The sequence below is a fragment of the Dendrobates tinctorius genome, unplaced genomic scaffold, assembly GCF_039654945.1.
Source record: "Dendrobates tinctorius isolate UK_male_01 unplaced genomic scaffold, ASM3965494v1 ptg000147l, whole genome shotgun sequence".
Lineage (NCBI taxonomy): Eukaryota > Metazoa > Chordata > Amphibia > Anura > Dendrobatidae > Dendrobates > Dendrobates tinctorius.
The window spans coordinates 23713140-23728169 of record NW_027361814.1 but is presented as its reverse complement, the minus strand read 5'-3'; the positions used below and the strand labels follow the sequence as shown (position 1 = coordinate 23728169).

Sequence of the window (15030 nt, the reverse complement as noted above, 5' to 3'; positions counted from 1 at the left end):
TTGTGCATATACAGTTCCTGTGCAGATCTATACGTCTCCATAGATATGAGCTACAAGAACTCCAATAAAATTGAATCGAGACTTGATGCATGAATATCCATCTTGCTATTTCTAGTACATGCCCCTAAATCAGTTTGGTACATCTTTGCTATCCGCACATCAGAACTTGTGTTACAGTCTGAACCAAATTCTGGTCTAAGTAATAGTAAGTTTGGTAAATCTGTGCCGGGAGGTGAGAAAAATTGCAAAATACTGCACAAATATTATGTATCTAATTCTCACTGTGAGTTTCAAATGCAGTTGCAAAAATATTTATTACCTGGGGAATGTCATACTGTATATACCATACAAAGAAATCAATTACATTTGGAAAAGGGTATAAAAAAAAACAACACAAACAATCTAGACGTAAAAAGACAGTGACAATGACTGAAACTTAAGAGCCGAAAATCCACCAAAGCGTAAAATACCAATGTATAACAAGGATAAAGAGAAGGTCATGATAACGCAACCTGACGGCACTACATATTTAGGTAGTGTGTAAGCTATACTCCATTCACTAGATGAAACAACAAGGATAAATAACTTCATGACTATAATAAAGGTGTAGTAACAGTAAACCTAGAAAGGCTGGCATTTCCACTCTCCATTAATAGGATTCTCCAGTGTTACGGAAATTGTCCACAAGTAGAAAATTATATATTTAAAAAAAAAATGCATTTACTCACCTACTGTATTTTATTCCTTGCCGGTTCCAGTACTGCTACTCAGGTTGTCCCTTCCAGTCTATGCTTATCTTCTGCAACAATGACACGTCATCTATGTAAAGTATACTTGACTGCTGCCGCCTATCCCTGATGGCCCATTCTCGTGGATTCCCATTGGTCAGACCCATACCACATGAAGAGATCACATGCTAAGGCTGGAATACACCTTCCAACTTTTTTTTAACTCACTATGTTACCATGAAACGTGTCTACCCGACAGACATTGGGGCTGGACAGTCCTCCAACTATGAGTGCCAAATAGTGATGAGCAAATCTGCTGAATTTCATTTTGGCAGATTCCATGAAATTTGACCAGGAAGTTTGTTTCATATTGAACTGGTTTCCTGCAAATCAAATGTGCCTTAATGTCCTCTGAAGTCCATCCAAACCCCAGAGCATGATAAACGAAGTCTAAAAAAATTATAAATACTGCGCCCAACCTCATCTGTCCAGCCCAAGAGATTATCTCCGCTTCAGTCCGAACTTCAGAAGGCTTTTCTCACCACGTTTGGCATCTGTGCTGTGCTAATTAGGCCTCAAAACAGCGTGACGTCATGATGTTTTGAGGTCTAGTCAGTGCACAGGGGCCGCAAATGTCACGACATGGTGGGAGAAGATCACCGGTCACCATTTGGCTGGGTTCAGGTGAAGGGAATGGCCTAAAATTCTGATTGCTTTATCCTTGAATTTTGGTAAATTTGAAATTAATTTGATTACAATGGATCTGCTCATCTCTAGCGCCAACCCCATTATTTAGTACTAACTGTTCATCTACATGAGATCTAATGTATGAGACATACAATTTATCAAGTAAAGGTAGGTTCACACACCCGATTTCTCCATATAAGTGATATTCTCATATTGGAGCGAAAAAAAATGTTTCTCCAAATTGTCCTTTCTGGAAATCGTACCTCACACGGATGTCATGATTTTTTTCACAAACCCATAGACTTGCATTACTGACTTTTATCCAACCCCTTGGATCAAAATCAGAATAGGTCTCAGATTTTTTCAGGTGACCGAAAAAAATCAGACATATGCACAGCCCCATAGAATATCATAGGTTTGATTGCTATTCGTGAAAACCACAGATTGCATTTGGACAAGAAAATTGGTTTTGGGCATGAACCATAATAGTTAGAAACAGCTCTAGTGATTTTATTGTGTGCCAAATAGTGATTAAATACCGCAAGAGCATAATGATACTGAAGATACGGCGCTGGCCATATTTGCTCTATCCCAGTACAACTTGGCTCATGATGGTCCACCATAGGGCTTCCATTTGCCGTATCTCATTGGCTATAAAAATGGATTTTGGGAAAGTGATGGGAACTTACAATCAGCAGTTTGGAGTCATGAACATGTTATACTGTATAATATATTTCTTTGGAAGTGATACACATTATCAATGACTAAATATATTGTTTCTATCTGCAGGGAGTTTGTATGTTCTCCCCATGTTTGCCTTGGGTTTCCTCCAGGTTCTCCGGTTTCCTCCAACAATCCAAAGACATACTGATTGGGAATTTAGATTGTGAGCCCCAATGTGGACAATGATGTCTGTAAAGCGCTGTGGAATGAATGGCGCTATATAAGTGAGTAAAATGAATAAATAAATATAGTAGGATCAGACTTACCAAAAAGCTGGAGCCATTTAATCCCAATTTCTCCAGCACAACTGTACATTCCTGTAGTCCACACTGAAATATAGGCACAGATAAATCAGTAAACCAATATTACATCTCAGAATCCATTAATAATTATTTCTATGAAAAAAACTGATTTTTGTTTTGCAATATATACATGAACCAATGCTTCTTCCATTACTGGTTAAGATAAGTTCAGCCATAAAAACAGTACAACTTTCTACAGAAGCAAAGGTAACTATTGTAACCATTGACTGATACTTAGTGACTAGTGATGAGAGAACCTAGTGGGATAAGGTGTTATCCGCCATGCTCAGGCGCTAACCGAGTGTCTTCGGTGTGCTCGAATAATATGCTCGAGTCCCCGCGGATGCATGACTCGCGGCTGATCGACAGCTACAACACAAGGAGGAGATTGTCTGTTTATTAGGAAATCCCAGAATATGTTGCGGCTGTCAAACAGCCACGATACATAGAGGTCATTGAGAAGGAGCAATCTGACACATAGTAATGGAAACAAATTGATCTGATATATAGGAGAGGCGGACAAGGAGTGATCTGATACATAGAAAAAATGGAGATGTAGTGATCTGGTGCATAGAAGAAATTTAGAATCGGCTACATAGGGAAATAGAGAAAGTGTTATCTGATACATAGGAAACATGGCATAATAGGGATCTGATACATAGGAGATATGGCATAATAGGGATCTGATACATAGGAGATATGGCATAATAGGGATCTGATACATAGGAGATATGGCATAATAGGGATCTGATACATAGGAGATATGGCATAATAGGGATCTGATACATAGGAGATATGGCATAATAGGGATCTGATACATAGGAGATATGGCATAATAGGGATCTGATACATAGATATGGCATAATAGGGATTAGATACATAGGAGATATGGCATAATAGGGATTAGATACATAGGAGATATGGCATAATAGGGATCTGATACATAGGAGATATGGCATAATAGTGATCTGATACATAGATATGGCATAATAGGGATCTGATACATAGGAGATATGGCATAATAGGGATCTGATACATAGGAGATATGGCATAATAGGGATCTGATACATAGGAGATATGGCATAATAGGGATCTGATACATAGGAGATATGGCATAATAGGGATCTGATACATAGATATGGCATAATAGGAATCTGATACATAGGAGATATGGCATAATAGGGATCTGATACATAGGAGATACGGCATAATAGGGATCTGATACATAGGCGGTATGGCATAATAGGGATCTGATACATAGGAGATATGGCATAATAGGGATCTGATACATAGGAGGTATGGCATAATAGGGATCTGATACATAGGAGATATGGCATAATAGGGATTAGATACATAGGAGATATGGCATAATAGGAATATGATACATAGGAGGTATGGCATAATAGGGATTACATACATAGGAGATATGGCATAATAGGGATCTGATACATAGGAAATATGGCATAATAGGGATCTGATACATAGGAGATATGGCATAATAGGGATCTGATACATAGGAAATATGGCATAATAGGAATCTGATACATAGGAGGTATGGCATAATAGGGATCTGATACATAGGAGATATGGCATAATAGGGATCTGATACATAGGAGATATGGCATAATAGGGATCTGATACATAGGAGATATGGCGTAATAGGAATCTGATACATAGGAGGTATGGCATAATAGGGATCTGATACATAGGAGATATGGCATAATAGGGATCTGATACATAGGAGGTATGGCATAATAGGGATTACATACATAGGAGATATGGCATAATAGGGATTAGATACATAGGAGATATGGCATAATAGGGATCTGATACATAGGAGATATGGTGTAATAGGAATCTGATACATAGGAGGTATGGCATAATAGGGATTACATACATAGGAAATATGGCATAATAGGGATCTGATACATAGGAGATATGGCATAATAGGGATCTGATACATAGGAGATATGGCGTAATAGGAATCTGATACATAGGAGGTATGGCATAGTAGGGATCTGATACATAGGAGATATGGCATAATAGGGATCTGATACATAGGAGGTATGGCATAATAGGGATTACATACATAGGAGATATGGCATAATAGGGATTAGATACATAGGAGATATGGCATAATAGGGATCTGATACATAGGAGATATGGTGTAATAGGAATCTGATACATAGGAGGTATGGCATAATAGGGATTACATACATAGGAGATATGGCATAATAGGGATCTGATACATAGGAGATATGGCATAATAGGGATCTGATACATAGGATTTATGGCATAATAGGGATCTGATACATAGGAGATATGGCGTAATAGGGATTAGATACATAGGAGATATGGCATAATAGGAATCTGATACATAGGAGTTATGGTATAATAGGGATCTGATACATAGGAAATATGGCATAATAGGAATCTGATACATAGGAGATATGGCATAATAGGGATCTGATACATAGGAGATATGGCGTAATAGGGATTAGATACATAGGAGATATGGCATAATAGGGATCTGATACATAGGAGTTATGGTATAATAGGGATCTGATACATAGGAAATATGGCATAATAGGAATCTGATACATAGGAGATATGGCATAATAGGGATCTGATACATAGGAGATATGGCATAATAGGGATCTGATACATAGGAGATATGGCATAATAAGGATCTGATACATAGGAAATATGGCATAATAGGAATCTGATACATAGGAGGTATGGCATAATAGGGATCTGATACAAAGGAGATATGGCGTAATAGGAATCTGATACATAGGAGAAATGGCATAATAGGGATCTGATACATAGGAGATATGGCATAACAGGGATCTGATACATAGGAGATATGGCATAATAGGAATCTGATACATAGGAGATATTGCATAATAGGGATCTGATACATAGATATAGCATAATAGGGATCTGATACATAGGAGATATGGCATAATAGGGATCTGATACATAGGAGTTATGGTATAATAGGGATCTGATACATAGGAGATATTGCATAATAGGGATCTGATACATAGGAGTTATGGTATAATAGGGATCTGATACATAGGAAATATGGAATAATAGGAATCTGATACATAGGAGATATGGCATAATAGGGATCTGATACATAGGAAATATGGCATAATAGGAATCTGATACATAGGAGATATGGCATAATAGGAATCTGATACATAGGAGTTATGGTATAATAGGGATCTGATACATAGGAGATATTGCATAATAGGAATCTGATACATAGGAAATATGGCATAATAGGAATCTGATACATAGGAGGTATGGCATAATAGGGATCTGATACATAGGAGTTATGGTATAATAGGGATCTGATACATAGGAGATATTGCATAATAGGGATCTGATACATAGGAGTTATGGTATAATAGGGATCTGATACATAGGAAATATGGCATAATAGGAATCTGATACATAGGAAATATGGCATAATAGGAATCTGATACATAGGAGGTATGGCATAATAGGGATCTGATACATAGGAGTTATGGTATAATAGGGATCTGATACATAGGAGATATTGCATAATAGGGATCTGATACATAGGAGTTATGGTATAATAGGGATCTGATACATAGGAAATATGGAATAATAGGAATCTGATACATAGGAGATATGGCATAATAGGGATCTGATACATAGGAAATATGGCATAATAGGAATCTGATACATAGGAGATATGGCATAATAGGGATCTGATACATAGGAGATATGGCGTAATAGGAATCTGATACATAGGAGATATGGCATAATAGGAATCTGATACATAGGAGATATGGCATAATAGGGATCTGATACATAGGAGATATGGCATAATAGGGATCTGATACATAGGAGATATGGCATAATAGGGATCTGATACATAGGAGGTATGGCATAATAGGGATTACATACATAGGAGATATTGCATAATAGGGATCTGATACAGAGGAGTTATGGTATAATAGGGATCTGATACATAGGAGATATTGCATAATAGGGATCTGATACATAGGAGGTATGGCATAATAGGGATCTGATACATAGGAGGTATGGCATAATAGGGATCTGATACATAGGAGATATTGCATAATAGGGATCTGATACATAGGAGATATGGCATAATAGGGATCTGATACATAGGAGGTATGGCATAATAGGGATCTGATACATAGGAGATATGGCATAATAGGGATCTGATACATAGGAGATATGGCATAATAGGGATCTGATACATAGGAGATATGGCATAATAGGGATCTGATACATAGGAGATATGGCATAATAGGGATCTGATACATAGGAGATATGGCATAATAGGGATCTGATACATAGGAGATATGGCATAATAGGGATTACATACATAGGAGATATGGCATAATAGGGATCTGATACATAGGAGATATGGCATAATAGGGATTACATACATAGGAGATATGGCATAATAGGGATTAGATATTGTACATAGGAGATATGAAAAAGTGGTAAAAAAAGAAGTATGCAAAAAACCAAAAGGAATGACCTAGCTACAAAAGGCACTTCCAAAATACCATATCACCTACAAATTGACGGGAGCATATGCCAAGTAAAATTCAATCATTTTTATTTAACAAAAACTAACACACAAATTAAAATGAATTTTTGTCTTTAGTGGTTAAACACACAAATATGGACCTGAAACCACAGGAATAAATACCCACGTTATAAGTTATTATTCATGTTTCATAACAAAGTTGATATATTAAGAGCATATAATGAAAAAAATCACAGCAGAATTCCAAAAAGAAGAGTTTCCACCGTTATAGATTCAATTAGTGCTTATATAGTTCAATGCATGTGGAAACTTCAGTGTACAGATTTACAAAAAAAAGTTTAAGGCCGGGGTCACACTGGCGAGGAATACGGCCGAGTGAGAGGCGCTAAAAGCACGCATTAGACACGGACCAATGATTCTCTATGGGGTCCCTCGCACCAGCCGTATATTTCTCATCTGTATTCTACGCTCCGTGCCAATCGCAGCATGCTGCGATTGTCAGCGTACTACGCCTGTAGTACGCCAATGCAAGTCTATGGGTGCGCAAAAAATACGGATTACACACGGACCACACATGTGACCTGCGAGAAATACGCACCCGGTGTCTTTTAACAAAGCCGGCAATTCAGTGCGCTATACAGTAAACTCACACTGACAGGTTTAATAAAGAGACGAAAGAATAGATATATACACAGAGAATACACATATATATATATATATATATACATGCATTCTATGTGTCTATATCTATTCTTTCATTTCTTTATTAATACTGTCATAGGGCTCCATTATATGTCCATTTTGCAAGCCTGCCAGAAAATCTCACCATACGGATGCCATACGGATTACATACGGATGCTGACATGCGCAAAATACGCGACCACACCTTGATTACGGATGACATACGGAGCACTGTTTAGGGGTCTGTCATACGTATTACGCATGTAAAATACTGACCGTATTTTGCGTCGGTTAGTGTGACTCCAGCCTTAAGCTCAGTATTCAAAATCTTGCAAAAATTGCATATATAAATTATATACCAACCCTATTTAGGGATAAAGGAGCATATAATATTTAGCAGAGTAAAAATGTTTATATACACTTCTAAGTAGGGGATTTGTACAAATACAGCTCTATGTTAGTATCACTATAGCTTATAACCTAGTACAAAGAAGTATATAGAAGTATGTAGCCTTACGCAGGATTTTTACAAATATATTAGTTTGCTTTATATCTCCACTAAATGGCAGTAAAGTGCTCAGTGCTCATTAATTATATTCCTTTGCTAAAATTATATATAATCCAGCAACCCCACTGATCAGCATTCATTAGCTCCAACTGTGGCCAGATAAAAACAGCAGAACCTGGTTCAATGCATAGAAGTAGCTGCTGGACACTCCGATCAGCCCCCATTCTTCCGGGTGTTGGATCCCCACCACTGTAATATTGATATATGACATTGCCTAAGGACGGGGGGGGGTCAACAATATTAGATGCCAGAACAACATTTAAAATAACTGCATGCATCTATGTTGAGCAAAAGAGCAGACACCATGATGGAACCAAACAGATGTCCACAGGGTCCATCTGTTTTTCATAGGAGCCATGGCACCGAGGTGAGCAGAGCCTAATCCTGCGGTCAATGGGTCGTACTTTTATCAGTTTGTGGCTTTCCATTTCCAGTCTTTACCCAAGGAGAAGTGACTCAGTACAAATTTGTTGCAGTACTCAGGATTCCCCGTCTATGCTTAGATTATATTCGTGACTGAATGAAAGAAGCTCCAGTTCTCTATTTGACTTCTCTTCGTTGTGTGAAGTTTATTTCGCTGTGGTTTTTAGTTGTGAAAGGTTCATGCTATTGGCATTTGGCTCAATTGATGAAACGTTTGGGACAGAGTAACAAAGATTCAGAAGTTTTTTCAAGATATCGATTGTAGGTAAAGTCCAATATTTAGTGATAGAGGTGTACGCCTCGTTTATTTGGTGGTATTACAAGTCTTGTTTCCATGGTATGGATCTGTAATATGGCTCTCATTAATAGGGAAAATGCTTTTTTTTAATCAAGGATTAAATTAAAATCTCTTAAAATTCAGTATGCTCCATTTTATACCATATTACATAAGTCCAGTTTCACGTATCCGATTTTCATGATCCCAGCAGACTATGATATCTAGACATGCTGCGAGGTTAGTTAGGCCGATAGATAGAAATGAGGGAAGAGATGTAGGGGGGTGCCGCACTGTGGCGAGCCTTGTGGGTGAGAACAAGTACTTTGAATTGGATCCTATAATGAATGGGCAGCCAATGTAACGATTTGCAAAGAGCGGATGCGTCCGAGTACCGATTAGCCAGATGGATGACTCTGGCCGCTGCATTAAGTATGGACTGGAGAGGGGAAAGTCGAGTAATGGGGAGACCAATTAATTGAGCGTTGCAGTAATCCAGGCGGGAGTGGATCAAGGCGACAGTGAAGGGTTTTGTTGTTTCCATGGTGAGAAAAGGGCGGATTCTAGACATGTTCTTTAGGTGTAAATGGCAAGAGCAGGCAAGAGATTGCATATGGCATGTGAAGGAGAGATTGGTGTCAAACATAACACCCAGACAGCGTGCCTGCTGCCGGGGTGTTATTATGGTGCCTCCCACGGAGAGGGAAATGTCAGGTTTAGGGAGCTTAGTAGATGGCAGGAGCAGAAGAAGTTCAGTTTTGGGGAGGTTAAGTTTCAGATAGATGTTGGAGAATGCAGACAGACAGACACTGGTGTTCTGTAGTACAGCGGGGGCAAGGTCGGGGGATGACATGTATAGTTGTGTGTCATCAGCATAAAGATGGCACTGAAAGCCAAATCTGCTGATGGTCTGTTCAATTGGAGCCGTGTAGAGAGAGAAGAGAAGGGGGCTAAGGACTGAGCCCTGAGGTACCCCAATAGTGAGAGGAAGAGGAGATGAAGTGGAGCCAGCGAACAAAACACTGAAGGAGCGGTCAGAAAGATAGGAAGAGAACCAAGAGAGAGCAGTGTCCTTAATGCCTAGTGACTGGAGCCTAGAGAGTAGGAGACGGTGGTTAACAGTGTCGAAAGCTGCAGAAAGGTCGAGAAGAATGAGCAGAGAGTGGTCACCGTTACATTTTGCTGTCAGGAGGTCATTGGTAACTTTGATGAGTGCAGTTTCAGACGAATGTAGGGGGCAGAAGCCGGACTGTGAAGGGCCTAGGAGGGAGTGAGTGAAAAGTGTCAAAAAGTTTCTTGGAGTTGTTCGATAGTGAGGAGATCAAGGTGGTGAAGTAGGTCTGTTTGGCGAGGTGAAGGGCAGAGTTATAGGTTCTTAACATAAATTTTAAGTGGATGAAGTCTTCTGGTGTGCGGGTTTTCCTCCATAAGCGTTCAGCAATCCTAGAGCATCGCTGGAGAAGTCGAGTTTGCGATGTGAGCCAGGGCTGTTTTACTCTGTGTTTGGAGGTTCTGAGGGTGAGGGGCGCTACTTGGTCATGTGTGCTTCTGAGAGTGTCATTGTAGTGATATACAGCCAGATCAGGACAGGAAAAAAAGGAGATTGGGGACAGTGATGAGTGCAGGGAGTCTGAAAGTGTCTGAGGGTTAATGGCTTGTAAATTTCCAAATGCGTGGTAGGTAGGAGTGTGCTGGGGTGGGCGAGGATTTGTGAGCGTGAAGGAGAGAATGTTGTGGTGAGAGGGGAAACAGTGAGTTATTTAGGTAGGAGATTGAACAGAGCGGACAAAGACCAGGTCAAGGGTGTTACCGTCTTTGTGTGTCTCAGAAGTTGAGAGCTGTGAGAAGCCGAGAGAAGTGGTTAGTGATAGAAGCTGGGATGCAGATGTGGAAGTGAGGTTGTTAATGGGGATGTTGAAGTCTCCCAGGATAAGGGTTGGGAGTTCTGAGGACACGAAGTGCGGCAGCCAGGCTGAGAAGTGGTCAAGGAAGTCGGTGGGTGAGCCTGGGGGTCGGTATATGACTGCTACTCTGAGGGAGAGGGGATGGAAGAATCTGATGGTGTGGACCTCAAAAGAAGGAATGAGAGTGATGGAACTGGGGTGATGACCTGGAAAGTGCATTGTGGGGACAACTCCACCACCAAGGTTGTTTGTGGGTCTCGGGGAATGGGAGAATTAAAAGCCACCATGGGAAATGGGAGCAGGGGAGACAGTGTCAGCATGACCCAAACCAAATAACCATAGGAAACTTTCTAGGAAAGTCGCAGTCAGATTTGTAAATCTGGCATAGAGTGACTTAGAGGCACCATATTATGGCACATGGAGTGACTACCCACCCATGGAGAATCATACATGTCATCTATTTGTTTGATACTAATACATGTTTCATTTTTGGAAAAAATCCCAAGTGTCCTAACTGGGGGAGACGAAGACCGAGACTACCTGTTTAGTAGCTGCGCATGTGTCCCTTGTTTTCCAATAACTCTGTATGGTGCACGCACCTTAAAGAGGACCTATCTATCACCTGTACATGGCTGCCAATTTTCTCTGGCCTTAATGAGGGATTTACCTTCATGGCCTTCCTTGAGGATTAGTGATAAAATTTCTTGTTCTGGTGATTCTGCTCCTGGGGAGCACGTGTGTTAGGGTACCGTTACACTTAAAGATGCACCAGCGATCCCGACAACGATACGACCTTGTCAGGATCGCTGGTGCCTTGCTACATGATCGCTGATGAGCTGCCAAACAGGCAGACTCACCAGCGATCAACACCAGCGAGGACGCTGGTATCTAAGGTAAATATTAGGTTATTAAGCGTCACGCCTCAATTAGTTACCCGATGTGTCATCTTTAAAGGGGTTGTCCACTATCCCTATAACTTTAGGCCTTTTAGAGATCATTTCATCTTCCACTTGCTTTACTGTTCACAATAACAACAGTATTGACCAGGGGAGCCCAAACTTTTACATGCAACTGTATATAGATGGAAAAATAAAAGTTTTGACTCTCGAAAGAAGAGAAGGGAGAAATTAAAACACAAAAATGAAAATCTTAAGCAATTAAAGGGGTTGCCTTGTATTTTTAAATTGATGGCCTATCCTTAGGATAGATCATTAATACTAGATAGGTAGAGGTCCGACAGCCGTCACCCCCACCAATCAGCTCTCGTCGATGCCAACAGGACGTGATTAGCTGCAGAGCAGAACAGTATAACGCCATCAACTGTATCTTAGCTGTGGCTGGGTCCTGCACATCTGCTCCTGTTCCCACGAATAGTGGCTGATGTGCAGTACCCCGCTGCAGCCAAGATACAGTTGACAAGAGTTGCGCTGCTCCGCACCACAGCTGATCAAATCTGGCTGACATCGGGACCAGCTGTTCAACGGGGGTACCAGGTGTCGATCCCCCACTGATCTCGTATCCATGACCTATCCTAAAGATAGGCCATCAATTTTAAGGTACTAGATAACTGCATAAAGTCACTTTATAGGACTAGAAACAACTATTAAATAAAATTGAATAAAGTTTAGTAAAAAAAAATTCTTCAAGAGAGACATATGTTTTTAAATACAAATAAAAATTATTTAATTGTTAAAACAGTTAAACATACAGTACACTTTTGTTATCACCACAACTATAATAATCCACAGAATAAAAAAAACACTTTTTTATACAAAAAATCAAACGGTAAAAGAAAACAAAACAAAAGAAAATGTGATCAAAGTTGAACAGTAATTTTTATGTACTCCAAATTGGTGCCGACTGTGGCCCCTCACAAATGTTTCCCTACAGCAATGCTCCTGTCTACCGGTTGTGGACACAACGATATTGCAGTTTCATGCATAGGAGGAAGGAGAACCCTAGTGCAGAGGAGTATACACAAATCTTTAGGTCATCAATGAGGATCACAGAACTCGGACCCCCAAAGAAGTACTTACTACTTACCTGCCTGAAAAGATCTGCGACTTGTGAAGTTGTCCAATTTTCAAAATGTTCCCGAAGCGGGAGTTTAAAAGCCATGGTCTAATCTGAAGATTTGAAGGGTCGCTATTAAATACAGTAGTATGTGCTCAGGTCCTCTTAGAGATTTACTAATTCTTGAAGAGGAAGTGTCCTTAGCTGCCAAGCTGTGTGAAGCAAGACTTAACCCCCGCGCTGCCAAAATGCTAACCCTAGTAAAACCCATTCTGAAAGATTAGGCAAAATCAGATTAAAAAGATAATGTCAAAGAAGAGTAGATTACACAATCTTTATGCTTTCAGTGTACAAGACAAATTTTACAATGTTATTTCAAGGATAATCATTTAAAGGGTTATTCCTTTTCAGAGGGCTCAGACTGATTAAAAAATAAAAATTATACTCAATCTTAGGGCTCATTCACATGTCTGAATTTCATGTATGTGTCTTTCACGGATAGTTCTCGTACCTGTGTTAGTCTAACTGGCCATTTATAAATCACTGGCTTTTCACGGGCCAAGAGGTCCGTGGAAAATCGTGGAGAATGTCTGATTTTGACCCGAGGGTCTGATCAAAACTGGCAATGCAAGTCAATGAGTCCATAAGAAATTGGTCCGCACTCGGTACGATTTTCATAGATTCAGTATGGAGAAGGTGGAGAAACTTTTTTGTTAAATATTTCTCCACGTACCAGAAAAAAGGATGACCTTCAGGCCACACTCTGATCAAACTCTGATCAAAATAAGCGGTCCATTTTTCTAGTTGGTGAGAAAATCCAACAACTAAATGAGGCCTCACCTATCCCCAGCCTATCCCATTCCAGTGATTACCGGGTTCCTACTGATCTTTACTTCCTAGTCCCATCTCGGTGCACTAGAAATGGTAGGAAATGTCCAATCACAGCGGAGCCAGATAGAGCCATTAATTGGCCTTGAGTCGTTTTATAGCTACTTTCCTACCGATTTGTTAATGTAAATGAAGCGTCAGTAGTGAATAGTGGTAGATGAGTGCGAAGGGAAAAATTATTATTTAGTGTCTTCTCATCTGTCAGAACTTGATTGCACAATTATGCCAGTTTTTGTGAAAAATAACACTATTTGACATTATATTAACCCCTTCATGATGCAGCCCTTTTTCGTTTTTGCATTTCTGTTTTTTGCTCCCCTTGTCCCCAGAGCCACCATAACGTTTTTTTATTTTTCCGCCAATATGGCCGTGTGAGGGCTTATTTTTTTGCGTGACGAGTTGTACCTTTGAACGACACCACTGGTTTTGCCATATAGTGTCCTGTAAAATGGGGAAAAAATTCCAAGAGCGGTGAAATTACAAATAAAGTGCAATTCCACAAATTTTTTTTAATATTTTTTTTTACCATGTTCACTAAATGCTAAAAATGACCTGTCATTATGTTTCTCAAGATCAATATGAGTTCATAGATACCAAACATATCTAGGTTCTTTTATACTTAAGTGGTGAAAAAACTTCCAAAGTTTGTTAAAAAAAAAAAATGTCATTTTCCGAGGCTTATTTTTTGTGTGCCGAACTGACGTTTTTATTGATACTATTTCAGTGAAGATATATTATTTTGATTGCCCTTTATTGCTTTTTAATGCAATGTTGTGGCAATCAAAAAAAACAATGAAATTCTGTCGGAAGAAGCTGAGATAATCCGATCGCTTCTGCTACACACGGGCAACAGGAAGACAAAACAATTTGGCAATGACAACCACAGGGGTCTGCTGCAGACCCTGGGTTGCCATGCCAACCCATCGGTGTCCCGCGGTCATGTGACACGGGCACCGATGGGCGGTATTAATGACGAGCTTCCGGCGCGAACACATTAAATGCCGCTGTCATAGATTGATAGCGGCATTTAACAGGTTAACAGCCGGGGGTGGATCGCGATTCCACCCAAGGCAGTTAGAGGCAAAACAGCTGGCATGTGCTGGGAAAGATATGGGCTCAGCGCCGGAGCCCACAACAAAGGCAGGGACACGACATGCGCCGTACTTGTACGGCACATGTTGTGAAGGGATAAATCACAAAATTGCCAAGTGTCATATGATCTTTAATCTCCAAACATGCAGGTGTTGGTAAACATTATACGATAAGTATAAAATGTGT

The 15030-nt window shown here is 39.9% G+C and overlaps 1 protein-coding gene across 2 annotated transcripts in view; it reads right to left on the bottom strand.

Annotated features, from left to right (window-relative positions):
• Positions 1 to 13009, bottom strand: part of BLNK (B cell linker) — a 383923-nt gene extending 370914 nt beyond the window's left edge. The window contains exons 1-2 of one of the 2 annotated variants that reach the window (XM_073546530.1): positions 12895 to 13009; positions 2405 to 2467 (exon numbers count right to left, since the gene is read on the bottom strand). In XM_073546530.1, coding sequence (XP_073402631.1) covers positions 2405 to 2467; positions 12895 to 12969 — 138 coding nt within the window. In that variant the 5' untranslated portion in view covers positions 12970 to 13009. The remainder of the gene's footprint in view (positions 1 to 2404; positions 2468 to 12894) is intronic. The other variant, XM_073546532.1, reaches the window with a different exon arrangement.
• Between the last annotated feature and the right edge of the window lie 2021 nt (positions 13010 to 15030).